The sequence below is a fragment of the Podarcis cretensis genome, assembly GCF_951804945.1.
Source record: "Podarcis cretensis genome assembly, chromosome: 4".
Lineage (NCBI taxonomy): Eukaryota > Metazoa > Chordata > Lepidosauria > Squamata > Lacertidae > Podarcis > Podarcis cretensis.
The window spans coordinates 25487410-25508603 of NC_137173.1; the positions used below are offsets into that span (position 1 = coordinate 25487410).

The window sequence follows — 21194 nt, forward strand, 5'->3', positions numbered from 1 at the left end:
CGAATGAACTAGTAAATAATGCAAGCAAGCAAGAATCCTTACAAAAAGGGGGTTGCAACTTTTCACGCTGCTCTAGTGTTGCAAGGCATTTTGTTTGCTGCCTTTTTTCTTCCTTTTTTTCACCCGAAAGAATATTTAAAAACGACGCCCCATCCTTGCACCTTGAATGGACATTATTTACAGCTCTACCACTTTTAGGTGTAAATACTACACCCGAGCCACAGGTTGCTGTGCAGATTTCATCTGAAGTGGGAATCTTTCTGAGACGAATGGGCAGCCCAGGCCCCATATATAAATATAAAATGGCCTCCCCCTCACCGCCAAGGAAAAGGCCTGAGTGAAGATCATTCTACATCATGCACAAGGGGGTGGGGGAAGAATAAAGACCCACATCTGGATCTGCTGCCCCTGCAGATCTTGCTGCCTGAAGCGGTTGCTTCACCTTGTTTCATGTGTGGACCGGACCTGCTGATGGGTTTTACACCCCGGAAATGTGAATTCGGTGGTGTGGTATAGTGGTTAGAGCGTGGGATTCAGAGGGAGAGCAGCCAGCTTCAAGTTCAGTCATGAAACTTGCTGGCTGCCTCTGGGCCAGTCACACTCTCTCGCATGCTTCCTCTCAGGAGCTCTGGGCAACATTGAAGCATTTCTCCTCCTGAGAGGAAGCATGGGATGTAATAAATAAGGGTACTGTACTGTGTATTACTAAATAAATGAATTAAATAAATTCAGATAGCAGTCTTATTGCCCTTCACTCAAATTTGGCATCAAGGAATATTCCTCTCCCCTCTGTCTGTCTCACACATTTAGAATTCCAGAGTAATGTGAAATAAATTTTTATACCCCAAAAGATAAGACACTAAATAGGTAAAAGTATGCTTTATTGCAGGCAAACATTGTCCAATGTTCAGAAACATTGTAGCATGTTAGAGAAAATGCCAACTACAGCACCAACCATAACAGGGAACCTGAATTTGCTTGGCTCGTCACCACTGCAAAACAGAAAACCCAAGTTCTATAGTCTAAGTGGGAACTTGAGAGGGTGGGGAGTGGCAGAAATAGGATAAATTTCTTCAGGTCCTGATGTGGCATCTAGCAAACAAGCTCAATGCATATTGGCATGGGCATACAAAAGTAGGTTGTACAATTTAATCCAGGTCTAGCTATTCTGGCAAAAAGTATGGGAGCTTAATCTCCTCATTTTAAACAAACAGCAACACCCCCTCATCCCAGGATAAGAGAATTCTCCACATTTGTGATTTTGAGGGTTACATATGGTGTTGCAGGCAGGCAGACCTGCCTGTTGCAGGCAGGCAGAATTGAGATATGGACTAGTTGGCCTAGTTTTCAGATTTATTCTTCAAAACCAACAAAACCGCTCCTGGGAATATTTATAAAATGTTTAGCATCAAGGACTATGTCACTGGCAAGGAGCTATTAATATGCTCTTGTGAGCTTTGTTGCCATACAAATCTCGATGTGAGAAATAAGTAATAGTATGTATAATTAGCATCACATTAGAAACAAAACAGATCACAAACTAAGAAGTGGTATAGGCGCTGCTGTCTCTGAGGTACTAAATATAAGGAAGCCTGTGAAGGTCGTGTCATCATCAGGGTCTGCAAACAAACCATTAGAAGTCCCATGGGTCTGCAGCCATATCTGATCACCTTTCTGCAGCTCCAAGATGGTCGCTCCTGAGGCCTGGTCTTCACCACTCTGGTAGCTGTCTGCAGTGTGGAGCATCCTGTTCCCATTTTTAATCAGAGCTACCTTAACGTTCCTTGAATAGACAGTGATGTGGTAGGTGAAGTAATAGACACCAGGAATCTGGCAGGTGAATACCCCAGTGGCTGTGTTATAATGGTTTAAGCCATTATACATCACTTTGTCAAATTTGATGGGAACGTTGAGAGGAGGAAACTTAGTGGTGAGACCTACACTGAAGGCACTTCTCGGGATGACTGGGGTACTACCAAGTTTTCCCTTTTCTCCCCTGTCTCCCTTCCATCCCCTTTCTCCCTGGATTCCTCTACTGCCCTTTGGACCTGGGCCTCCCACCTCTCCTTTTGGACCAATGGGGCCAATTGGTCCAACGGGACCCCTTAAGCCTATTTCACCTTGGACTCCAATTTCACCTTTAAGTCCTTTTGGGCCAATGGGCCCAATGTCCCCTTTTGTCCCCTTTTGTCCTTGCAGTCCTAGCTCACCCTTTTGACCTTTATCACCCACAGGACCAGGAATTCCCTTAGGTCCAAATTTCCCAGGCCAGCCTCTTGACCCTTTATTGCCTTTGTTCCCTTTCTCTTCAACTCTGCCATCAGCTCCTAAAAGCAAAGGAGAACGAGAGAGAGATTTCTTTTATTTAAAAGAATGGTTTAATTATCTAGTATCAGATTGTTAGGAGCATATGTGCAAGATAACAGGAAAAGGCATTCGTCATTCTTGTATTAGCTAACACTGCGCTGATAGGAGATGAGAAGGTCAAGGACGGTCTTGGAATTTTCAGAGCACGAGAGAAAGTGTTGTGTGAGAAAAGAGATTTTCCAGAGCTGCAATTTAGCTGTCATTTGGGATATATATATATCCAAACATATAGGAAATGGGAGGATTCCAGACTACACTTTAATTATAATGTGCTCAGTGAAGTGCTTAAGACATACAGTGGGAGACAGTGACCTCTATCCTCCAATAGTGGCACTTTTTAATTCACTTGACATTACTGCAAATTAAATGCCCCCCCGCCCATTAGGTAGGTTTGCATTAAAATCTTAGCTGAACCTCATCCCTAACCCATGAAGATTCAGCTGCATTTATCCATATCCCCTCAGGAGCAGGTAACAAGCTAAAATGTTTTTCAGCGAAACCACTTTTTGCTCTCACCTGAATCTCCCTTTTCTCCATTTATGCCATCTGTGCCTGATTTTCCAGGATGTCCTGGTTCACCTAGCCGCAGAAAAAGGCAGTGTCAGTTCTGTTAAGCATTTCATTCTAAAAAAGGTGATGTTTAAACTTTCTGCTTTTGGACTGCAAAAATGACCTCACATCCTGCAACAACACACAATTCTGTTCCATCAGGGAGAACTGGAATGCACAAAATCCAAGGCAGTGCAAGATAATTTAGGGAAGCTTTTTTAGGGAAAAAAGCTTGTTTAGGGAAGCTTTTAATGTTTAATAAGTTATTGTATTTTAGTGTTTTATTGGAAGCCGCCCAGAGTGGCTAGGGAATAAATTTTTTATTATTATTATTATTATTATTATTATTATTATTATTATGTTCCTGCAAGCAGTACCACTGGTCATTGCTTGCACAGGTACAGAGGTACAGCCATCTTGAGTACGTGCATTATATCACCAGTTCATATTTTTTACTGATTGATTCTAAGTTAATGGCTGGGTGACTTTGGTCTTCTGTAATTAGCTTCGCTTTTTAAAACTGGAAGTCCTACCTCATTTGTTATCTTTATCAACCAACCATTCATTAGCCAACCACTCACACTCAGCAATATTATAACTCCCATACAAAGGATCACTGCCAGGTATACACATATTAGAGACTCATCCCATCTCTGAAACACTAATGCCCCACACCCACTGGAATCTAGACCACCAAATACTGCTTTCCCATCTCTCACCTGAGAGATGCTCACAACAGGCTCTCATTGGGGAAGGGGATAAAACTTATTCCATTCATTAACTCCCAACCACATAATTGTACTACGCATAGTACTGCACAGCCACAACTCCTGACAACCCATCAGCATTGGCTGCAGATGCAAACATTAACCTCACGCCCAAAGTAGCCTTGAAGATCACCGTAAACTCAATTGTTACAGTGAATCAGTGGCTCTGCTCTCCTCTACCTCAGCATATTTTGTATAACTTGCTCATAGGGTTCTCATGATGACAACACGTGTGATACCTGTGTCTCCTTTTTCTCCCTTTGGTCCATCACGTCCATCACGTCCTGGTATGCCGTTGTGTCCAGGGTTCCCAGGGATCCCAGGAAACCTTTCATTGCAACTGTTCTGCCTTTGTATTTCTTCTGTGCTGACTGCAACAGCCAGCAGAATAATCCAGAGTTTCATCCTATCTAATTTCAGCTGAAGGAATCAATATATTTAAAAGCAAAAAATCAACATAAAACAACCAGTGAATAGCATGCTTTGCAAAATAAATACTATATTTTAATCATAAAGTTGTTGTGCATCTTCATCTTGTTTTAAATGCATTTGAGAGTTCGCTAACACATGCTAGCACATGCTGTCAATTGGGCACAAGGTTATATAGTGTAGGGGGTGTGTGGGTAAAATTCATTTAGATAACAGAGGAGGTTACTGTGAACATACAAAGTTGTACTATACTGAGTCAGACCATTAGTCCAGCTAGTCCAGTGCTCCGTACTCTGTCTAGCAGCACCTCAGAGATCTCAAGAGAAGGAATCAGGGTGTTTTTTTTTGGGGGGGGGCGAGAAATAGAGATGCCTGCATACAAAGTCTGTACTTTGTCACCGAACAAGTCCTTATAGGTTGCTGTAGTCCATAATTCATTTAGGTTAGTAAGACTTCCTATGGGACGTATATAAATCCCTTAATCAAGAGCTAATTTTAGCAGCAAGCAAATATTGTAAGAGAATACAATTTAATAATGTACTGGTGGGGGGCGAGTGCCAATGCTTTTTTCCTAAAATTACATTTGTTCAGTTTGTCACTGCATATGGCTCAGAGCATATTTCTCATTGTTCTCAATTGCTTTTCCATCCAGAGAGCTGCTAGGGCCAGGCTACCTTTGCTCCAGAGGCAGAACTTGAATCCTGTTCTCCAAGTGCTTGGATCCTGTTCTCCAGGTGACCAGAGGGAGCCTTCTCAGTGGTGGCACTCCTGTATAGAAATCCATCCTCAGGGAGGCCTACCTTGTCATCCTTTGGGCATCAGCCAAATATCTTGTTATTTTCAGGAATTTTACTCTCTCTCATTTAATGTGTTGTGGTTATGTCTTAATAGTTTATTTTACTTGTTTTATATTGAAAACCGCCCAGTGAGGCTCAGATAAAGGCCACTTAGGGCTGGGGAAACCTCCCCCCCCCCCATTTGAAAAGTTGCTGCTAGTCCATAGACAATTCCTGAATTGGGGGGACCAATAGTCTCACTCAGTATTCGACAGCCCCTTTGTCCCTAACATACATGGAATATTTTTCCTAACAGGAGACTTTATGTTCAACCTCTACATATTTGCTCAACTACTCCCCAGGCATAGTTTGCACCCAAGTCTTACCTTTTCCGCCACTGCCTATCAGGATATGTTTTTGGGTATCTTGTGCTTAACACTCAGGCACTGTATGTGAAGCTAAAGCAAGGGCAGCTGGGGAGTAGGTTACTAAGTTCTAAAAGCTGTTATCCAGTTTTCAGATACGCTCAATGATTAATATGGAGGCAGGTGCCAAGATATTTATGTGGAATGATTCCAGCACTTAAATATTAATCACCAGTGTACAGTGTTTTGTCAGTTTTCCACTTGAACCCCCAAAGTCCGTTCTTGTTAACTGCACAGAGCTTTACCATGGTGTCATCTGCACTATGCATTTAAAGCAGTATCACATGACTTTAAACAGTCATGACTCCCCCGCCAAAGAATTCTGGGAACTGTAGTTTGTTGAGGGTGCTGATAGTTGTTAGGAGACCACTATTCACCTTAACAGAGCTACAATTCCCAGAATTCCCTCTGAAGAGGGATTAGTGTTAAACCACTCTGAGAACTGTAGCACTGTGAGGGGAACGGGGTCTTCCAACAACTCTCAGCACCTTTAAAAAACTACAATTCCCAGGATTCTTTGAGGGAAGTTTTTTTTTAAGGATCTTCTTTTAAGATTGAAAAATCCCTGCCCCACTTTCAAATAATGCATCCCCTCAACTTTTCCCATTAATAATATCACCTTACTGTATTTTACTCATCCCATGAATAGTTTGCTTATAACAATGGAACCTTTGTCCAGGAACCTTTGGACAACAAGTGGTTTAATAATTTTTGGAAGCTTCATAGAATCAGAGAATTGTGGAGTTGGAAGGGACCATGAGGGTCATCTAGTCCAGCCCCCTGCAATGCAGGAATCTTTTGCCCAATGTGGGGCTCAAATCCATGACCCTGAGATTAAGAGTATTGTTTCCTACAGACGGATCTATGACCAGTGACTAAAGGCTTCAGGAAGGGCCAAATGCTGCCCTTTTGCAATTGGGAGAGGAATAATTTAGTGGATTGCGGTGATTTCTTTTAGAATAATAGAACTGTAGAGTTGGAAGGAACCCTAGGGGTCACTAGTCAAACCCCTGCCATGCAGGAATCGTAACTAAAGCATCAGATGGCCATCTAACCTTTGCTTAAAAACCTCCAATGAAGGAGAGTTTTGGATATTTATGGTCTGTATCTATTTATGGTCTGACTACAGGGCTGTCAAGAGAATTCTGATGGAAACAGGAGTGGAAAATGCCGGTGTTCACTGATTTGTCCCACATCCGGAACTGCAATCAAGTCTTGTGAATGTGGTCAGTATTCACTGTTGTTTTCAGCCCAGAAACTATGAGTAACGGTACGTAATTGATCGAGGTTTCCAATTTGCATTGCATTTACTCTTCATTAAAATAATTTGTGTGGGAATAAAGTAATGATTAGGCAATTGTGTAACATTTCCCCAGAGTGGCCGGCGAGACAAATTATGTACCGGTAGTTTTTGTCAGAAGCCAAAGTGCAGCAGAGAAGAAAGTGTTATAGGTGACCAACACAGAGTGGAATGGAAACCAGTGTCTTCTTGCATCCCTATCTGTAGACCAAATAAACTGAACTACTGCTATATTGAGGTCATTTTCTGTCTTACAGGGAACTCTGCAAACAAAACTCCCTCCAGCATGAAGTTCCACGCAGCATTTCTTGCAGAATGGAATTCTCTTCCAGGTTTGTCTTACTGGCCAGCTCTGGGACAAACTAAATGATACGTTAAATAAATGTTCACATTTGCATTTCTCCAATCTTACACGTTTTTCTATATTAGGCTCAGGCAAGCCCAGCATCAAAACATTTTCCAGGTGACTTTTCCTCCCTGCATCCCTGACTGTTATTTGCCCTGGGAGGGAAACTGCTATGGACATAAATAACAGTTTCATTATGAAGTATGTATGAACAGGGGGTGCAGGTGAAGCTTTTTGGTTAGAAAAATGGCATGGGGACTGCCTGCCCCTTCCATCCGCTCACAATATAATCCTGGTCTTTGGGGGAAGGGGGATGAAATGTTATCATGTTTTTGACTTATATGGACCATTTTGTTGCTTTCTTGGAAATTCAAATTTACTTGTTTCTGCAGTACCAAACCCTTCTAGCTATCATAATGCACAGCAAAGTGGGCTATGTGTTCTTTCTGGATGTATCTTTAGCCAGCAATTGTGTCTACTTACATTTGCATGAGACATTCGGGCAACTGTACCCACCCACAGATAGACATGTGCATGTTTTTGGCTTGTGCACAAACATCACATACAGTGACTGAGAAAGCAGCCAACCTCTCCACCTTTCTCAATTTGCTCTCTCTTAGAAAATGAGTAAAATATGCAATCCTATTTACAGAAGCGGCAGCAGCAACACCTGTTGGTATCTGCCTTGGATCCAAATTGATCTTACGTATGTTTAGTTTTTTTTAGCTGTTTTTATGTTTCTAAAAAAAAATATGTTATATGTGCAATAACTTTAAATTTTTTATATATGTTATTGTAAATTCCTTTGGGATAACTCATGCAAAATGAGAAGTTACGCAAGCTAAATGTTAACTAGATGTTGCGGGGGGGGGGAGCCTTAGGTTCGTAGAGCAAGATTATAAATAGACAAAATAAACAAAACAAATGATATTTTGCTGTCAGATAATGTTCAAATATTTAAAGCTCACATACAATATTTTATATGCTATGAAAAAGTCACAAACATTGAAACTGTACAGTGGAAATTATGTAAGACACAGCTGAGAAATGTTAAGTTATGCACATTCTTAATCAAAACATATAAAGTTAGAGCACGGTACATGGAATGTACGTTTGTAGATTCATTCCCAGAAGATATTTTTTAAAAAGATATAAAATATACAGAATGCAAATAAATCTGGCAACAAATGATACAGCAAACAACATATGAAGGTAAAGAGATCCTATACATTATACCTTTAGCTGTCAACAGCCAAGTAATTTTTTTTTCTGAAGCCAGGAATTCTGGCTTGAAACATATGTAGCAGTGCAGAGCTGTTAAGATGCATAAGAACATATACAGAAGGCGGGGAATTGTTAGAGAACAGTGTCAAAATATACAAGCAAGTTGAACAAGCAGGCCTAATATTTATCAACAAAGTTAAATCACAGAATCATTCAGAAGGTGTCTTCAATATGCAAATGCCATATACATTGAGAAAGAAAAGGCAGTCAACAGAAATATACCATTTATTTATGGCTAAGGTCCTTTGGCTCAAACTCCAAGCTAAAATCTACAATATATTCAAAAAGTAAAAAGAATGCCCCGCGCAAAAAAATGTGAAAAGTTTCAGTTAAGCTCCTTCACTTTTGTATATTGAAACACAAGCCACTGTAAAACCTAGATTATTTATTTGCTAAAAGATGCTAGCAGCAAGCCAGAGAATTAAGAGTTTGGCGCTAGTTTAGTCCAGTAGAGACAAGGAAAAAGTGTGCTTTGAGGGTTATTTGCACAAATGCTGTGCTTTAGCATTGTGAGGAACCTCATAATCAGTGGTCATATGAGAACATGACAAAAAAACAAACACTTACAAGCATTGCAGTAGAAATTAACAGCAGTTCGGTTTAGATTGGGGTGGGGGTGTTATGCAAATTTAAACTCAACAATGTTATTTATAGGGACATTAATTTGATGAAGCTCAAGGTCAGCTTATGGTGACCTGCAAAAACAATACTGTTTTCTTAAAGCCCACTTCCCTACAGACCCAGGCCAGGAACTAAAGGCAATGATGGAGGAGCTTGTGATCTTCCAAATATTGTTAGACCCCAAGTTCCATCAGCCTCAACCAGCATGGCCAATGGGCAGGAAAGATGGAGCGTTTGGAGTCCAGCACCATTGTGGAGGGTGAGAGATTCCCCACCTCTGATGTATTTTGGTCCTGTACAGTGGTACCTCAGGTTAAGTACTTAATTCGTTCCAGAGGTCCGTTCTTAACCTGAAACTGTTCTTAACCTGAAGCACCACTTTAGCTAATGGGGCCTCCTGCTGCCGCTGCTCTTCCAGAGCCCGATTTCAGTTCTCATCCTGAAGCAAAGTTCTTAACCTGAAGCACTATTTCTGGGTTAGCGGAGCCTGTAACCTGAAGCGTATGTAACCTGAAGTTTATGTAACCTGAAGTACCACTTTATTTCATAAATAGCAAGTCTCTAGGGTGAAATTGGAAAAACAACTTTTGACCCAGTTGCAGATGTCTGCTGTGATAAATCAGTTCTTAAAAGAAATAGTGTAAAATGGAAAAAAGCCAACTGAGTGAGATCAAGCCTTTGGACTGGTCTGAAATGGCTCTTTGGATTTTGGGCTGCGCAATTATATAAGGTCTGATTTAGCAAACCCATTCCGCTAGCAGTAGCCAGTGTGAGAGGAGGAAACACCCCTGCCAACAGTGTGGAGGGGGAGGGACTATTGTTCCATTGGGCAAGGAAAGATGCTTGCTGTGACAGAACAATCTCCTTAGTGCTCCATTGAACTCCACTCACTGAATTTCCAGGATAATTTGAGAGCATGTTTAATCACAACCCCAGAGTCATTCGCGACTCGACTTAATTGTCAGGGGTCCCTTTATCTTTACCTTAAGCCCAATCTATTCTTCCAGCCTTCGTATTTTCCAAAATCAAAACATTCTAAACAAAGTTATTAATATTAAAGCAGCCCCACAGCCTTAATATGCTGCAACCACTACCACCTTCACGCAAAGCAAAATTTGGCTGCAAAAAGGGGTCAAGGTGAAGAGGTTTGTTAAATAAAGCGGCTTTGGTGTGCAAGGTACTGTACACAACATTGTTCCTGAGTAACCTGAATAATGATAAACATTTCCCTCTCTTTGTAATGTTTTGAGTTTCCTGAAGGGAGTAACATCAGTGCATCTACAAGCAAATCCAAAGCATTCTGCTCCATTCCAGTGCTAAAACAGCACAATTCTGCAGGTATGAGGGCAGTGAGTGTCAGCTATAGTGGTCCATTCTCATCCTTCTGTCTCCTATCAAGCTGCCATAATGAAGGTACACTTGTCAGCCAGGCAATTTGTGTCAGTGGGAGGGTCAAACGTATCTAGCAACACCTGGAGAATCTTCTGGGTTTCTATTCCCTGCTGTTGTAGAAGCTAGGGTCATTCAATGCAGTGAAATAAGGGGAGAGTCAAGTCAGACAAGAGGAAATACTTCTTCACAGTGCATTCTCAAGCTGGGGAATTCCCTTCCACCAGCAGTATTGAGGGCCGCCAACATGGATGGCTTAAAATGGGGGATTAGACACATCCATAGAGGATAAAGCTATCAATGGTTGCTAGCTGCAATAGCGACAATACGTCCAGTATCAGAGGTGGTATGCCTCTGGGTACCAGTTGCTATTGCATTTATGTCCAGCTTGTGAGCTTCCTATAGTCATCTGGTTGGCCACTGTGAAAAGCAAGGTGCCTGACTAGAGAAGCTGCCTAATGCAGCAAAGCTCTTTTTATGCTCCATAGGCCAGGAAGGGCTGGGGGGAGTGGCAGAAGCATTGATGCAAATTGCCTGGTTCTGGCAGAGAGCAGACAACAGCAGCAGCAGCACTTCAACAGGAGCAGAGAATAGACCTTGGCGACCACCGTTCTATTTACCCTGCTTTCTATACCCACAGGGTCACAGGACTACAGCACTGAACAACAGTCTGAACAAATTCTTCATTATCACGGCATAGGCACCTAGACTATGGCAGACACAGCCATGTGAGTGGGTCCATCCAGCTTTCTCAAGTTTTGTGGTCGTGCAATGATAAATGTGAAAAGGTTTTAAAACTGTAATCAACCCTGGTGCAGGCACAGTGGCCAAAACAGGACCACTGAAAAACTAGAGAGAGGTGGCAGCATGCTTGGGGAAGCTCTGGGGTAAGGAGAAGTACCCAAAATAGATTTTTTAAACTCATAAACCTAAGGGGACAACCCCGCTGAGAAACAGCCCATTGAGGACTGAGCAGTAGCTGCAGAGTGCTGTCAGTTGGAAAAGAAAACTGGAGGTTGGGAGGAGGGAATGGAAAGTATTGCTGCATGGCTGGCTAACACCCTCCAGCTACAATAGAAGAATGCATTGCAATGTTTTGCTGCTTGTTCCAGTTGTTGAAAATAATTTTATGCCACATTTTCAGAGTGAATGGAACAATATAATGTAATAATAATAATAATTTATTATTTATACCCCACCCATCTGGGGAAGGGAGGCTGTGCCTTCAAAAATCAACTTGCAAAGCAGGTGACTACAAATCAGGTGGGCTATCAAGACAGTTGTTTTTGTCTCAGTTGAAATGATTTTTTAAAAATACTTTAACAACCGCTATGACTAAAATGCCAGTCTGTAATTCCATATATCCAGTTCTCAACTATTTCATTTGGGGACAGGAAAAGAATATTATTGAAATGCAAGCAATGAGGTTCACAGCATGCTGGGCAATCCAGTTTAGCATCAGTGTCTTTTTTACAATCATTGCTAAGCTATGTACAGAAGGCAAATCTAACACGACAGTCTTCGATGTGCTACTTCCACTTGCCTGTTAATAAAAGATCCATTTTCAAAAAGATGGAAAATGCAGGTACAAGAACTTAATTTACCCAGTGCCATGCCAAAAAATTATCCAGTATCAAAGGCAGATCTAAGGAAGTATGACTGGTATGGCTGCCCTGGGCACGGAGTTTCTGGACCACTGTAGCAGGTGTCGCAACTATAAAGTCCATCGGAAAGTAAGAGGCAGGGGGTGCAGGATTTTGGACTCACACAGGGTGCCACTAAAATTTGAGATGCCCAGGTCCGTGACTGCCTGACAGTTTCTGTTGTGCTTATCTTACTTTTGAACTAATCAAGGGGTGTTTGCAAGTGCCCTTTCGTTCATCCTACAAATCATCTCTCCAGTGGTTTGCACTCTGCAGCCCTCCCAGATGCCTGCACTTCAATTAAACAATCTTTTTTTAACAACATACACCCTTGCCAAACACCTGAGTCTCACTGAATTCAATGCATGTGTTTTAAGCATTCCCATTGAAATTAATGGGGTTTAAAGGTGACACACTTTTGCCAGAGTCTATATTGCTCTGTGTGCTGGTGGCAGGGAGCAAGAGAGAGAAAACTGGAAGTTAATAAATCGCCTACTCCTAACCACATCTACCGAGAGGTAAGGTCAACTGATTTACTTTCTAGTAAATATGCTTAGGATGTCAGCCAAAGGCTTTATATTTCACCCTGTAGTTAAATAACCTTGGCTGTAGCCCATTGTCCTTCATATATTTTAACAGATTTACCCCCTTTCTCTTCCCCCGCCCCAAGTTGTATTCACAGTAAAAATAAATAACTTTTAAAAATCCTGAATCAACCTTCATTGTCAGATAAAGTTCTGGACATCAACATAACTGGCAATTGGATAGACTGGATATCTTTTGAAAAACAACCTTTGAAATAGAACTGTCCAACTACTGAGTCGATAATACTTAGGCTAAAGTTGCATTAATATAGAACTACTGAGATAGGGAAATAGTAGTGTGTGCCATAAACTTCAATTTATAACAGCTTTCTCGGGTAGAATATTCTGTAAATGCTGTATTAAAAGCAGCTTCATATTCACAGAACAAAGCAAAGCAAAACAAGAAAACATAATTTTAATAAGCCATAAACCGGCCACATTTGACCTGAGTTTTGATCAAAGTTCATTTCTGATGCCATTAAATGTTCCCTTGTGTGGGATCATTGTGACTGCAAAGAAACTATCCCTGAACGACCCTCTTGGCTTGGCTGATGTAGGCAAGAATAATGAAATCAACAGCATTTTGGAGATATTCTGAAGGTTTTTCTAGGAGTCACAGAAACCAGCTGGAATGATTCTATATTTACTGCAGGGGTGGGGAACCTGTGGCCCTCCAGATGTTATTAGACTCCCAACATCCACCAGCCCCAGCCAGAATGGCCAGTGGTCAGGGATTGTGGATGCTGAAGTCCAGCAACCACTCAAGGACTAGAGATTCTCTGCCCGATTTATAGGAGAGTGACAAAAATCTCCCTTGAGTTAACAACTGGATTTCTGTTTCTCTTATTCATTAGTTGCATTGGCGCCATTAAGAACAGAGAACACTTCAGTTTCTCATAGTGTAAAAAGCAGGCATACTGGAAAGCACAGAGGCAATTTTCACAGGCTAAAACAGCAGCAGGTAACAAAATAAAACAAAACCAGTTTCTTGAAGTGCATTCAATGCATGCAGCAAAGTACCGCTTTTCATAAGGATCCACCCAAGATGCATTGGGCTCTTCCTTCATCATTTGCAACAGCACGTAAAAATGCATGTTTATCTATTTATGTCACCAAGTGAACATTTTCTCCCATTTTTGCCAGGAAGATGCTAAGGCCTTGCAGGAAGTCCTACTCCTACTTGGTTAAATTAACAAGAAATAAGGACAGTGAAATAAGAGAAATAGGAAGGACGGAGGCTCAGCAGTTCTTGCAGTGGCAGCTAACCTGATCCCAGAGATCCATATGCCTGCTTGCTGCTCACACAGAAGATGGTACCTCTTTTTTTCCACATGCTGCGCCAGTGGGAGGTGGTTGGATACTATCCTTCCTATTTCTAAATTTGGCCATAAATTTATTATTAAGACAGGCAAAATTACCTAAGATATTTAAACCATTCCTTTGGTGCAAGTACAACAACCCTGCACCACCGTTCAAGAGTAGCAGCAATTCTGCCCTTGCGACCAAGTGGTGGGTTTCTCATTCAGCAATGTTTATTGACACAAGTCAACATTTGCTTCACATCAAGCCACAGCCTTCTCCACTAAACCGCCGGCAAGTCCTTCTCACTGAAGCAGAGGAAGATCAGGACTCCTTCCCTCCAGGGTTTTCCGGCTGGACCAACCAATTTGACGGCAAGTGGCTCTTCCTTCGCCTTGTAACCTTCTATAGTCCAGGGATCTTCCAGCCACTCATTTCTTGAATGGGGTCAGCTTGTTAAAAGTGTGCCAAAAAATAGAGGGCTTCCGTTTCGGTTCTGCCAGGGCAAAGACCTGCTGTTGTGGGATGCTAGTGGGCACGGTGATGTGACGCTGGTGGATAGGATGTAAACTCTGGTGAGGGGGCGGCATCGGGCACCCACTGTATCCGACACCTGTAGAAAGAAAGTATTGACACCAGGGGTGAGACTTTTGTGGGGACAAAGACTGGGGTGGTATAAAGTTTGCACAAAGACGTTTGTTTCTGCACCCAAGCTATTGCAAATGTCCACAGTCATACACACAATCGTACACACAGGTAGATAAATGGTACATGCAAAACGCCACAGTTACAGCCAGCAGACAGCATTGCGATTCCAGGCACAGAAAGCATGGGAACTGCTGTCACCTGGATCTATAATTGTCTGGTCCATGGGCTACCACCTTCCCCACCATGCCCAAGGACAGGCAGGACTCCTCACGAGAAGGAGAAAAGCTTCTTGTGTGAATTAGCCTTTGGTCGGGGTGGGGGTAGCGAAAGAGTCACCTTTCATCTTTCCGTGTCTTGACTTCCGTGCATTTTGCATGGCTTGTTTCTTTTGGTTTTCTGAGATCTCCATTCCTACAATGGAAAAACAAGCCATGTACTTTTAAACACGTCTCAGGTTTTTGACTGCAGGGAAAATAATTTCAGGTTAGAATGTCACACAGGAACGGTTCAGTTTAATGGTGCCTTCAAAGGAGAACCTCAGCAGTACAGCACATGCTCTGCATAAAGAAGATTCAAAGTTCAACCCCTGGCATCTCCAGGAGGGTTTGGAACAGATACCTGCCTGAAAACTGGGCGAGCCACTGGCAGTCAGCTGAGAGCCAACCTTTCTGATCTTTGGATCCCAAGATGTTGTTAAGCTACAATTCCCATTGTCCGCTGGCCATGCTGACTGAGGACAATGGGAGTTGTAATCTAACGATTATCTGTGTGGCACCAGTTTGGATGTAGAACAGTAGAAGGTGGCTTTAGAGGAATTTTAGAGCCTGAGACAATAATGAGCTAGCTGGACCAATTGTCTGAGTAAGTAAAAGGTCTCTTCCATTGTTCATATTCAGGAGGTGCAAGGTTTAATTCCCAGCACCAATTTTTAATAAGAGATATGGCAGGATGGGGATTCTGGAAATCACAGTCCAGTTAGCTTAGTGTCTGTCCTGGGAAAACTGGTGGGAAATATTGTTGAAATAAAATAACCAAGCATATAGAAGGGTAAGCCTTGTTGAAGCAGAACCAGCATGGCTTCTGTAAGGGAAAGTCCTTTCTTATTAGCCTATTAAGAGTTATTTACGAGTGTTAACAAGCATAAGATAAAGGTGATCCAGCTGATATATTGTATTGGACTATATTGTATTGGACTTTCAAAAAGCTCTGGACAAAGTGAGTTCCCTGAGACTGCAGTCAGCTTTGTAAGCTGCAGGTTGGATGTGGACCTTATCCGGATAACAGAAACTGTACCTTGTAAAAGTATCTCAATTTAAAATAAAACTACTGATATCATAATTCCGTTACACAAATTTATCGTTCAACCATATTCGGAATATTGCAGAGCTGGAAAAGGTGGTGTAGTGGGGGGAGGGAGAGCAAATAATAATAATAATAATAATTTATTATTTATACCCTGCCCATCTGGCTGGGTCTCCCCAGGCACTCTGGGTGGCTTCCAACAAAGTATTAAAATACAGTGGTCTGTTAAACATTAAAAACTTCCCTAAACAGGGCTGCCTTCAGACGTCTTCTAAAAGCCTGGTAGTTGTTCTTCTCTTTGACATCTGGTGGGAGGGCATTCCACAGGGCGGGTGCCACTACCGAGAAGGCCCTCTGCCTGATTCCCTGTAACTTGGCTTCTCGCAGTGAGGGAACCGCCAGAAGGCCCTCGGCGCTGGACCTCAGTGTCCGGGTAGAACAATGGGGGTGGAGACGCTCCTTCAGGTATACTGGACTGAGGCCATTTAGGGCTTTAAAGGTCAGCACCAACACTTTGAATTGTGCTCAGAAACATCCAAAGTAGCATTTGGAGTCCAAGATTTCAGTTGGGAATGAGGTTTTAGTCCATATTTTATTTAGCCTCCCTGCTGTATGGTGACGTATCCAAACCCCATGAATGAGAGGCAGGTTAAAGGCTGTGTCATGTGCTCAAAAATCCTATACAAGGTGTGGGATTGTGAATGACAGCTGCAGGCAGAGAATGTTGTAGAAGCAGCCATGACTGTAGGGGCAGGTGCTACTTTTCAGCAAACCATCCATCAGTGAGGCTGAAAATGTGAATGACTGTTGGAAAGCAACACCTATTAGTGAGGTTGTCGCTAATTCATGTGCTGCTTTGTGTTTGTGTCTACAACTTCAGAGTTTGTTAAATGGCACTGCTGGCTTGTTGAGATGACCCACCAGAACTCAAAAGCTTCTGTTTTGCAGCAAATTCCATTTATGAGGCTGGCAGTTGGTTTTGTGGGACCCACCTCTTTTGCTGAATTTACACTGTTCTGTTTAGAACCATGTTATTCATTCTTGTAACAGTTTTAATGTTGTAACTCACACCGGACCTTATGGTGCAGGGAGAGTAAAAAATACTGTACGTCAATCAATCCATCCCCACCCACCCCTAACTCCCCCAAGCCAGCTTCCCACTGCTCAGTTCGTGGTAACTGTTAATCAGTAAACTTGCTTATACACCTGAACCAGGGTTTCCACAAAGCACAGAAATAAGAGAAGTCAACAGAAGACAATACTTGCCCATTTCTTTGTCTTCTTGCACTCGCCTCCTCTCATTTGCAAAGGCCTCCAGCCACCTCTTCTTGTCCCCTGGCTTTTTCCCACAAAATAGATGGACTTCTTCTGTGGCACTATTTACAATTTTGAAAGCATTTTTGACATTGATATTGAAGTCCTTTTCTCTACCGTCCTCAATGTCCAGCACTTCAAACTCATCCATGTCCACCCGGCCTTTGTAGTACAGCATGTCCCTTCTCAAGAGATCTTTCTTACAGAACACAAGCTGGTGGTCAAAGAGAAAGAAAGTCCTTTGCTGGCTCTTGCCTTGCTTGGAGATTTTGGTCAGCTCTCCTGAGTGGATTAGTTCTGAGCTTCTGCCTAAAATGTCTTGCCCCTGAAAGCGTTTGCAGCAAACAAACAAAAAGTTACGAACTCAATAAACTAAAAGCAACAAAACAATTGCTACAATTAATATTCCATAATATGTCTGGGTCACTTCAGGGAAAGCCGCCTTAAAAATGTCCTCAAAAGCCACCTAAATATCAAGAGGCTACATGCTTGTCTAATTTCAGTTGGTAACTAATTCCAGGTGGCTGGAGCTTCAACACAAAAAGCCCAGTTTCTAAAGCACATCGCTGGGGTATGTGATATTTTTCAGCAGTGCTCCATCTGAGGATCACAGTTGCTGGACGGAGATATATTGGCATTTTTTGCATATGGATATCTCTGGACTCTTTGGTCACAACAGAATTAAGCATGCCTATGTTCCCTGATAACTAGGTTTAAGCAAACTCAGTTCCAGGTTGGGTGGGGCTGTCTTACTCATGTCTTCTCAGTTTCATGCATAGGATTCAATGACTACAAAATAACTGACACCTAAAATTATGGAGCAAAGTATTTTCAGTAGTTGCCCCATTGATGTAGAATTGCCCTCTCCCTGGAGACTAGTTTGACCCCATCAATTGCTCTCTTTTGAAGAAATGGTATAGAAAAACTTTTCTATACCATTGGGCATTTTTGAGTGTGACGGTTCTGTTCACTGAGATGCTGCTTTGAGAATCCATAAGCTGCTGTTTGTGATTCGTTTTAGTGTGTTGATTGACCAACTGGGTTTATCCGTTATACTTTTTGTTCCTATTAGTTCTGTTTTGAGCCGTAAACCACTTTTTGACCAATTGTTAAAGAAACAAGCATAAAAAAATCCGACATTATCTGGTGGGTAATAGGTTAGTCTGTCTTAAGTCCCATTGATTATAATGGATGTATTCTAATCCCAAGACTGGATCTGTCTGTGACTTTTGAGATGAAAACCTTACCTCCCAGTTGACAATGGACACTTGCCAGCGGGCCATCTTGTCTATGCTTTCTAGCCTTCGCTTGCGTTCATTGATCAGGCAGGCTACGTTCTTCATGGCTTCATATGCTGCCTTTATATCATTATAGTCGCTGCAAAATGAAGGCAGGCATGGGTCAGTCATTTTATCCTCTTTGAACTCGGCTTGTGAGAGCCATGCAGCTAGACACCAGCAGAAACGAGAGCGCCAGGCCACAAGGGTTTGGGTACGATTCAGAAAAGCAGCACTCATGTCATGATAAAGTGAGCATTAAGGTGCATGGAATTCAAGCCCAGTATAAATAGCATCATTTTACTTCTGACTTTTCCCAACCACAGTACAGGCTTATGCTGGCATGGTCCTTAAGCGTAGCTATGCTAACCAAGGTTTGCTGATAAACCAGGATTTCAAATGCCATGTGTGCCCTCGCTCTATTTCTCTAAGTGTTAAGAGGATAAAAACATCTGTTAACCTTTGGGCTTGAGCATACCCCTCCTCTGAGTTAATAATGCAATCATTACCCTAGGTTTAAGCTTTGTGTGATATAAAGGCTGAGGCCATAAGAAACTGTCTGAAAACATTTCTGATAAATGAAAGTTTACACACACACACAGAGAGAGAGAGAGAGAGAGAGAGAGAGAGAGAATCATGTGGGGAATGGTAGGGGGGTGACATGCAGGAGCGGGGTATACTTTGGATTAACAACTAGAGTTAACAGGAACTGTAGTCCAAAGCATTGGGAGGGCACCAGGCTGGCGAAAGCTTATATATATATATATATATATATACACACACACACACACACACACACACACACTGTATATATTCAGAGAGTATGCAAATGAACCACTCCATTAGAGAGAGAGACCTGGCCTATTTTCTTCATGATGCTAGGATCACCCTTTTCATGGAGATTTCTAAGACATTAATGAATAAATACTGGAGAAGCAGAAGGAGGAGAAAGTTGAGGATGGAAGCAGACAACAAAGGAGCTCCCGCCCCCACAACAGTCCTGTTCAGCTGAATCAGGAGCAGGCTGGGAGGAAAAATAGAGCTAATGAAAGGGATTACTTTACTGAAAGAGTGTGTGGCATCAGCAGTGTGACTTCCTGGACTGATTGCACATAAACCAAAACTTTATGGGATCACATGCTTAATTGCCTCAGTGTCCAGACCCCTCCACGTTAATTTTAGGTTTCAGAGCAGGTTTTTGCTGACCATCTCCCCTTGCTGGCCACCACACATCAACATCAATTGTGTGATACACATTCTTACAGCTGAGGCAGTGCAGCCCTCTCACTGGACTTGTATCATATCTGCATGTACAGAGGGTATCATTAGTTTGAAAGTGCTAAAAGCAGTTATTGCTGTCATGTTGGGTTTCCATATGCAGACAGACAGAGATGCGGAATCTCTCAAGGACACAATCAGCCTCCTGGGTTCCTGGGAGAGGACTGTACCACCTCAGCAAATGTCGTCCTGCACTTACATTTCAGTTACACCCACACCCAGTGCAGAGATGGGAAAACCACAACATGACCATTACAATCATTGTTTGTAAGCCCAGACAACAGCCTACAGACAATGCACAGCTTGCATTTTCCCCTGATTTGTTTCAGAAAGCTAATATGTGCTCGGTCAGATTATTATTCGGACATCCAGTGCAGTGTTGTCTACTCTGACTGGCAGCCCCACTGAGCTACTGTCACTCCATATATGTAGTGCCTTTTAAACTCACAACAACCCTGCAAGCTTTTACAGGGTTCAGCTGTCCTCATATTACCCAGGCTCACAGAAGCACTTTTATTGTGAAAATGTTAAACTAAAAGCAGACAAAAATCCTGCCCAAGACAGTGACGAATAAACCCTACCCTAAAGGAAATGCATGCAGATACTGGCCATAAATATATAACTGAAGGCCATAATTAACTACATGAGTGTTTGTCTACTACATTTAATCTTATCCCCTTGCAATTCTGTAAAATCATGTTCCTCTTTATTTGACTACTTATATATTCTACACTAAGAATAGGGGAACTTGTACTAGACATACAGGGCAAAAAACATATCCTAACCGATAAGGTTATGAGTCATAAACAACTTAAAACAGAAAACTTGCACTTAAAAATAGCCAATCCCATTGACTTCATGTGGGCTAAGAAAAACTGAAGTGATTTGTGGCTGAAGGATGCTGTGTCAGGGAATTATGTTGAATAAAGTAGACATGGCCAGTTAATATGCTGAAGCTACTCATCAACACAATTTAACCACTTCTGTCCACTCGTCAAGTGCAGAAGCAGTATTTGCCTTCTTCCAATGTCACTGAGAGCTCATATTTGAAAAAGATATACAAATCTGAACTAGCGTTTGTGAAAATAGAATAACAGAACTGGAAGGAACCTCAAAATTCATCTATTTAGTCCAAGGAAATACAACTACTACATTACTAAAGGTAGTAACAAAGTAGCTTTAAAACATCTAATTAAGGACAGTCCACCACCCAGCAAGGCGGTCTGTTCTACTCTTGGAACAACTTGTGTTGCCAGAACTAGTTCTTCCATAGTTTAGCCTAAAGCAGGGACCACCAATGTGGTACACCTTCCAGATGTTGTAGGCTACAACTCTCATCATTCTTGACTACTGGATATGCTGCCTGGGGCTGATGGAAGTTGTAGTCCACAATATCTAGAGGACATCTCATTTGCTACCTCTCATCTAAATCCTTCTTGTAATTTCAGCCCATTGGTTTTGGTCCTCCTCTCTGGAGCAAAAACAACCACCTCAAAATTAGTTCACCATCTATGTGAAAGCCTTTTAATAATCTCTTTTGTAGGCTAAAGAGAATGAACTAAAGCAGAATGAGAGGGCGGTAGTTGCTGTAGGTTA

At 42.1% G+C, this 21194-nt stretch overlaps 2 protein-coding genes and 1 long non-coding RNA gene across 9 annotated transcripts in view; 1 reads left to right on the top strand and 2 right to left on the bottom strand.

Moving 5' to 3' along the window:
• Positions 1 to 1311: 1311 nt before the first annotated feature.
• On the bottom strand, positions 1312 to 7571 carry LOC307214933 (uncharacterized protein). The gene is made up of 4 exons (XM_079974035.1): positions 7443 to 7571; positions 3923 to 4103; positions 2884 to 2946; positions 1312 to 2327 (listed from the first exon to the last, which is right to left on the bottom strand). Exons 1-4 carry the CDS (start codon positions 7455 to 7457, stop codon positions 1534 to 1536), a joined length of 1053 nt encoding a protein of 350 aa, XP_079830161.1. The 5' UTR covers positions 7458 to 7571; the 3' UTR covers positions 1312 to 1533.
• Positions 4732 to 13848, top strand: LOC307215136. The gene is made up of 4 exons (XR_013838303.1): positions 4732 to 4846; positions 6443 to 6539; positions 7580 to 13441; positions 13624 to 13848. It is a non-coding gene; the product is annotated as an uncharacterized lncRNA (long non-coding RNA).
• Positions 13849 to 13990: 142 nt separating this feature from the next.
• SPATA13 (spermatogenesis associated 13) overlaps positions 13991 to 21194 on the bottom strand; it is a 99182-nt gene continuing 91978 nt past the window's right edge. For all 7 annotated transcript variants that reach the window (XM_079973362.1, XM_079973359.1, XM_079973360.1 and 4 more), the window contains 4 exons: positions 18291 to 18420; positions 16996 to 17368; positions 14764 to 14838; positions 13991 to 14392 (listed from right to left, as the gene is read on the bottom strand). In XM_079973362.1, coding sequence (XP_079829488.1) covers positions 14211 to 14392; positions 14764 to 14838; positions 16996 to 17368; positions 18291 to 18420 — 760 coding nt within the window. In that variant the 3' untranslated portion in view covers positions 13991 to 14210. The remainder of the gene's footprint in view (positions 14393 to 14763; positions 14839 to 16995; positions 17369 to 18290; positions 18421 to 21194) is intronic.

Coding starts and splice junctions, on each gene's coding strand:
- LOC307214933 (XM_079974035.1), bottom strand. Junction 2,947..3,922: donor GGGAGAAAAAGGAGACACAG/GTATCACACGTG, acceptor TTCTGCGGCTAG/GTGAACCAGGACATCCTGGA. Junction 2,328..2,883: donor TGGAGAAAAGGGAGATTCAG/GTGAGAGCAAAA, acceptor CTTTGCTTTTAG/GAGCTGATGGCAGAGTTGAA.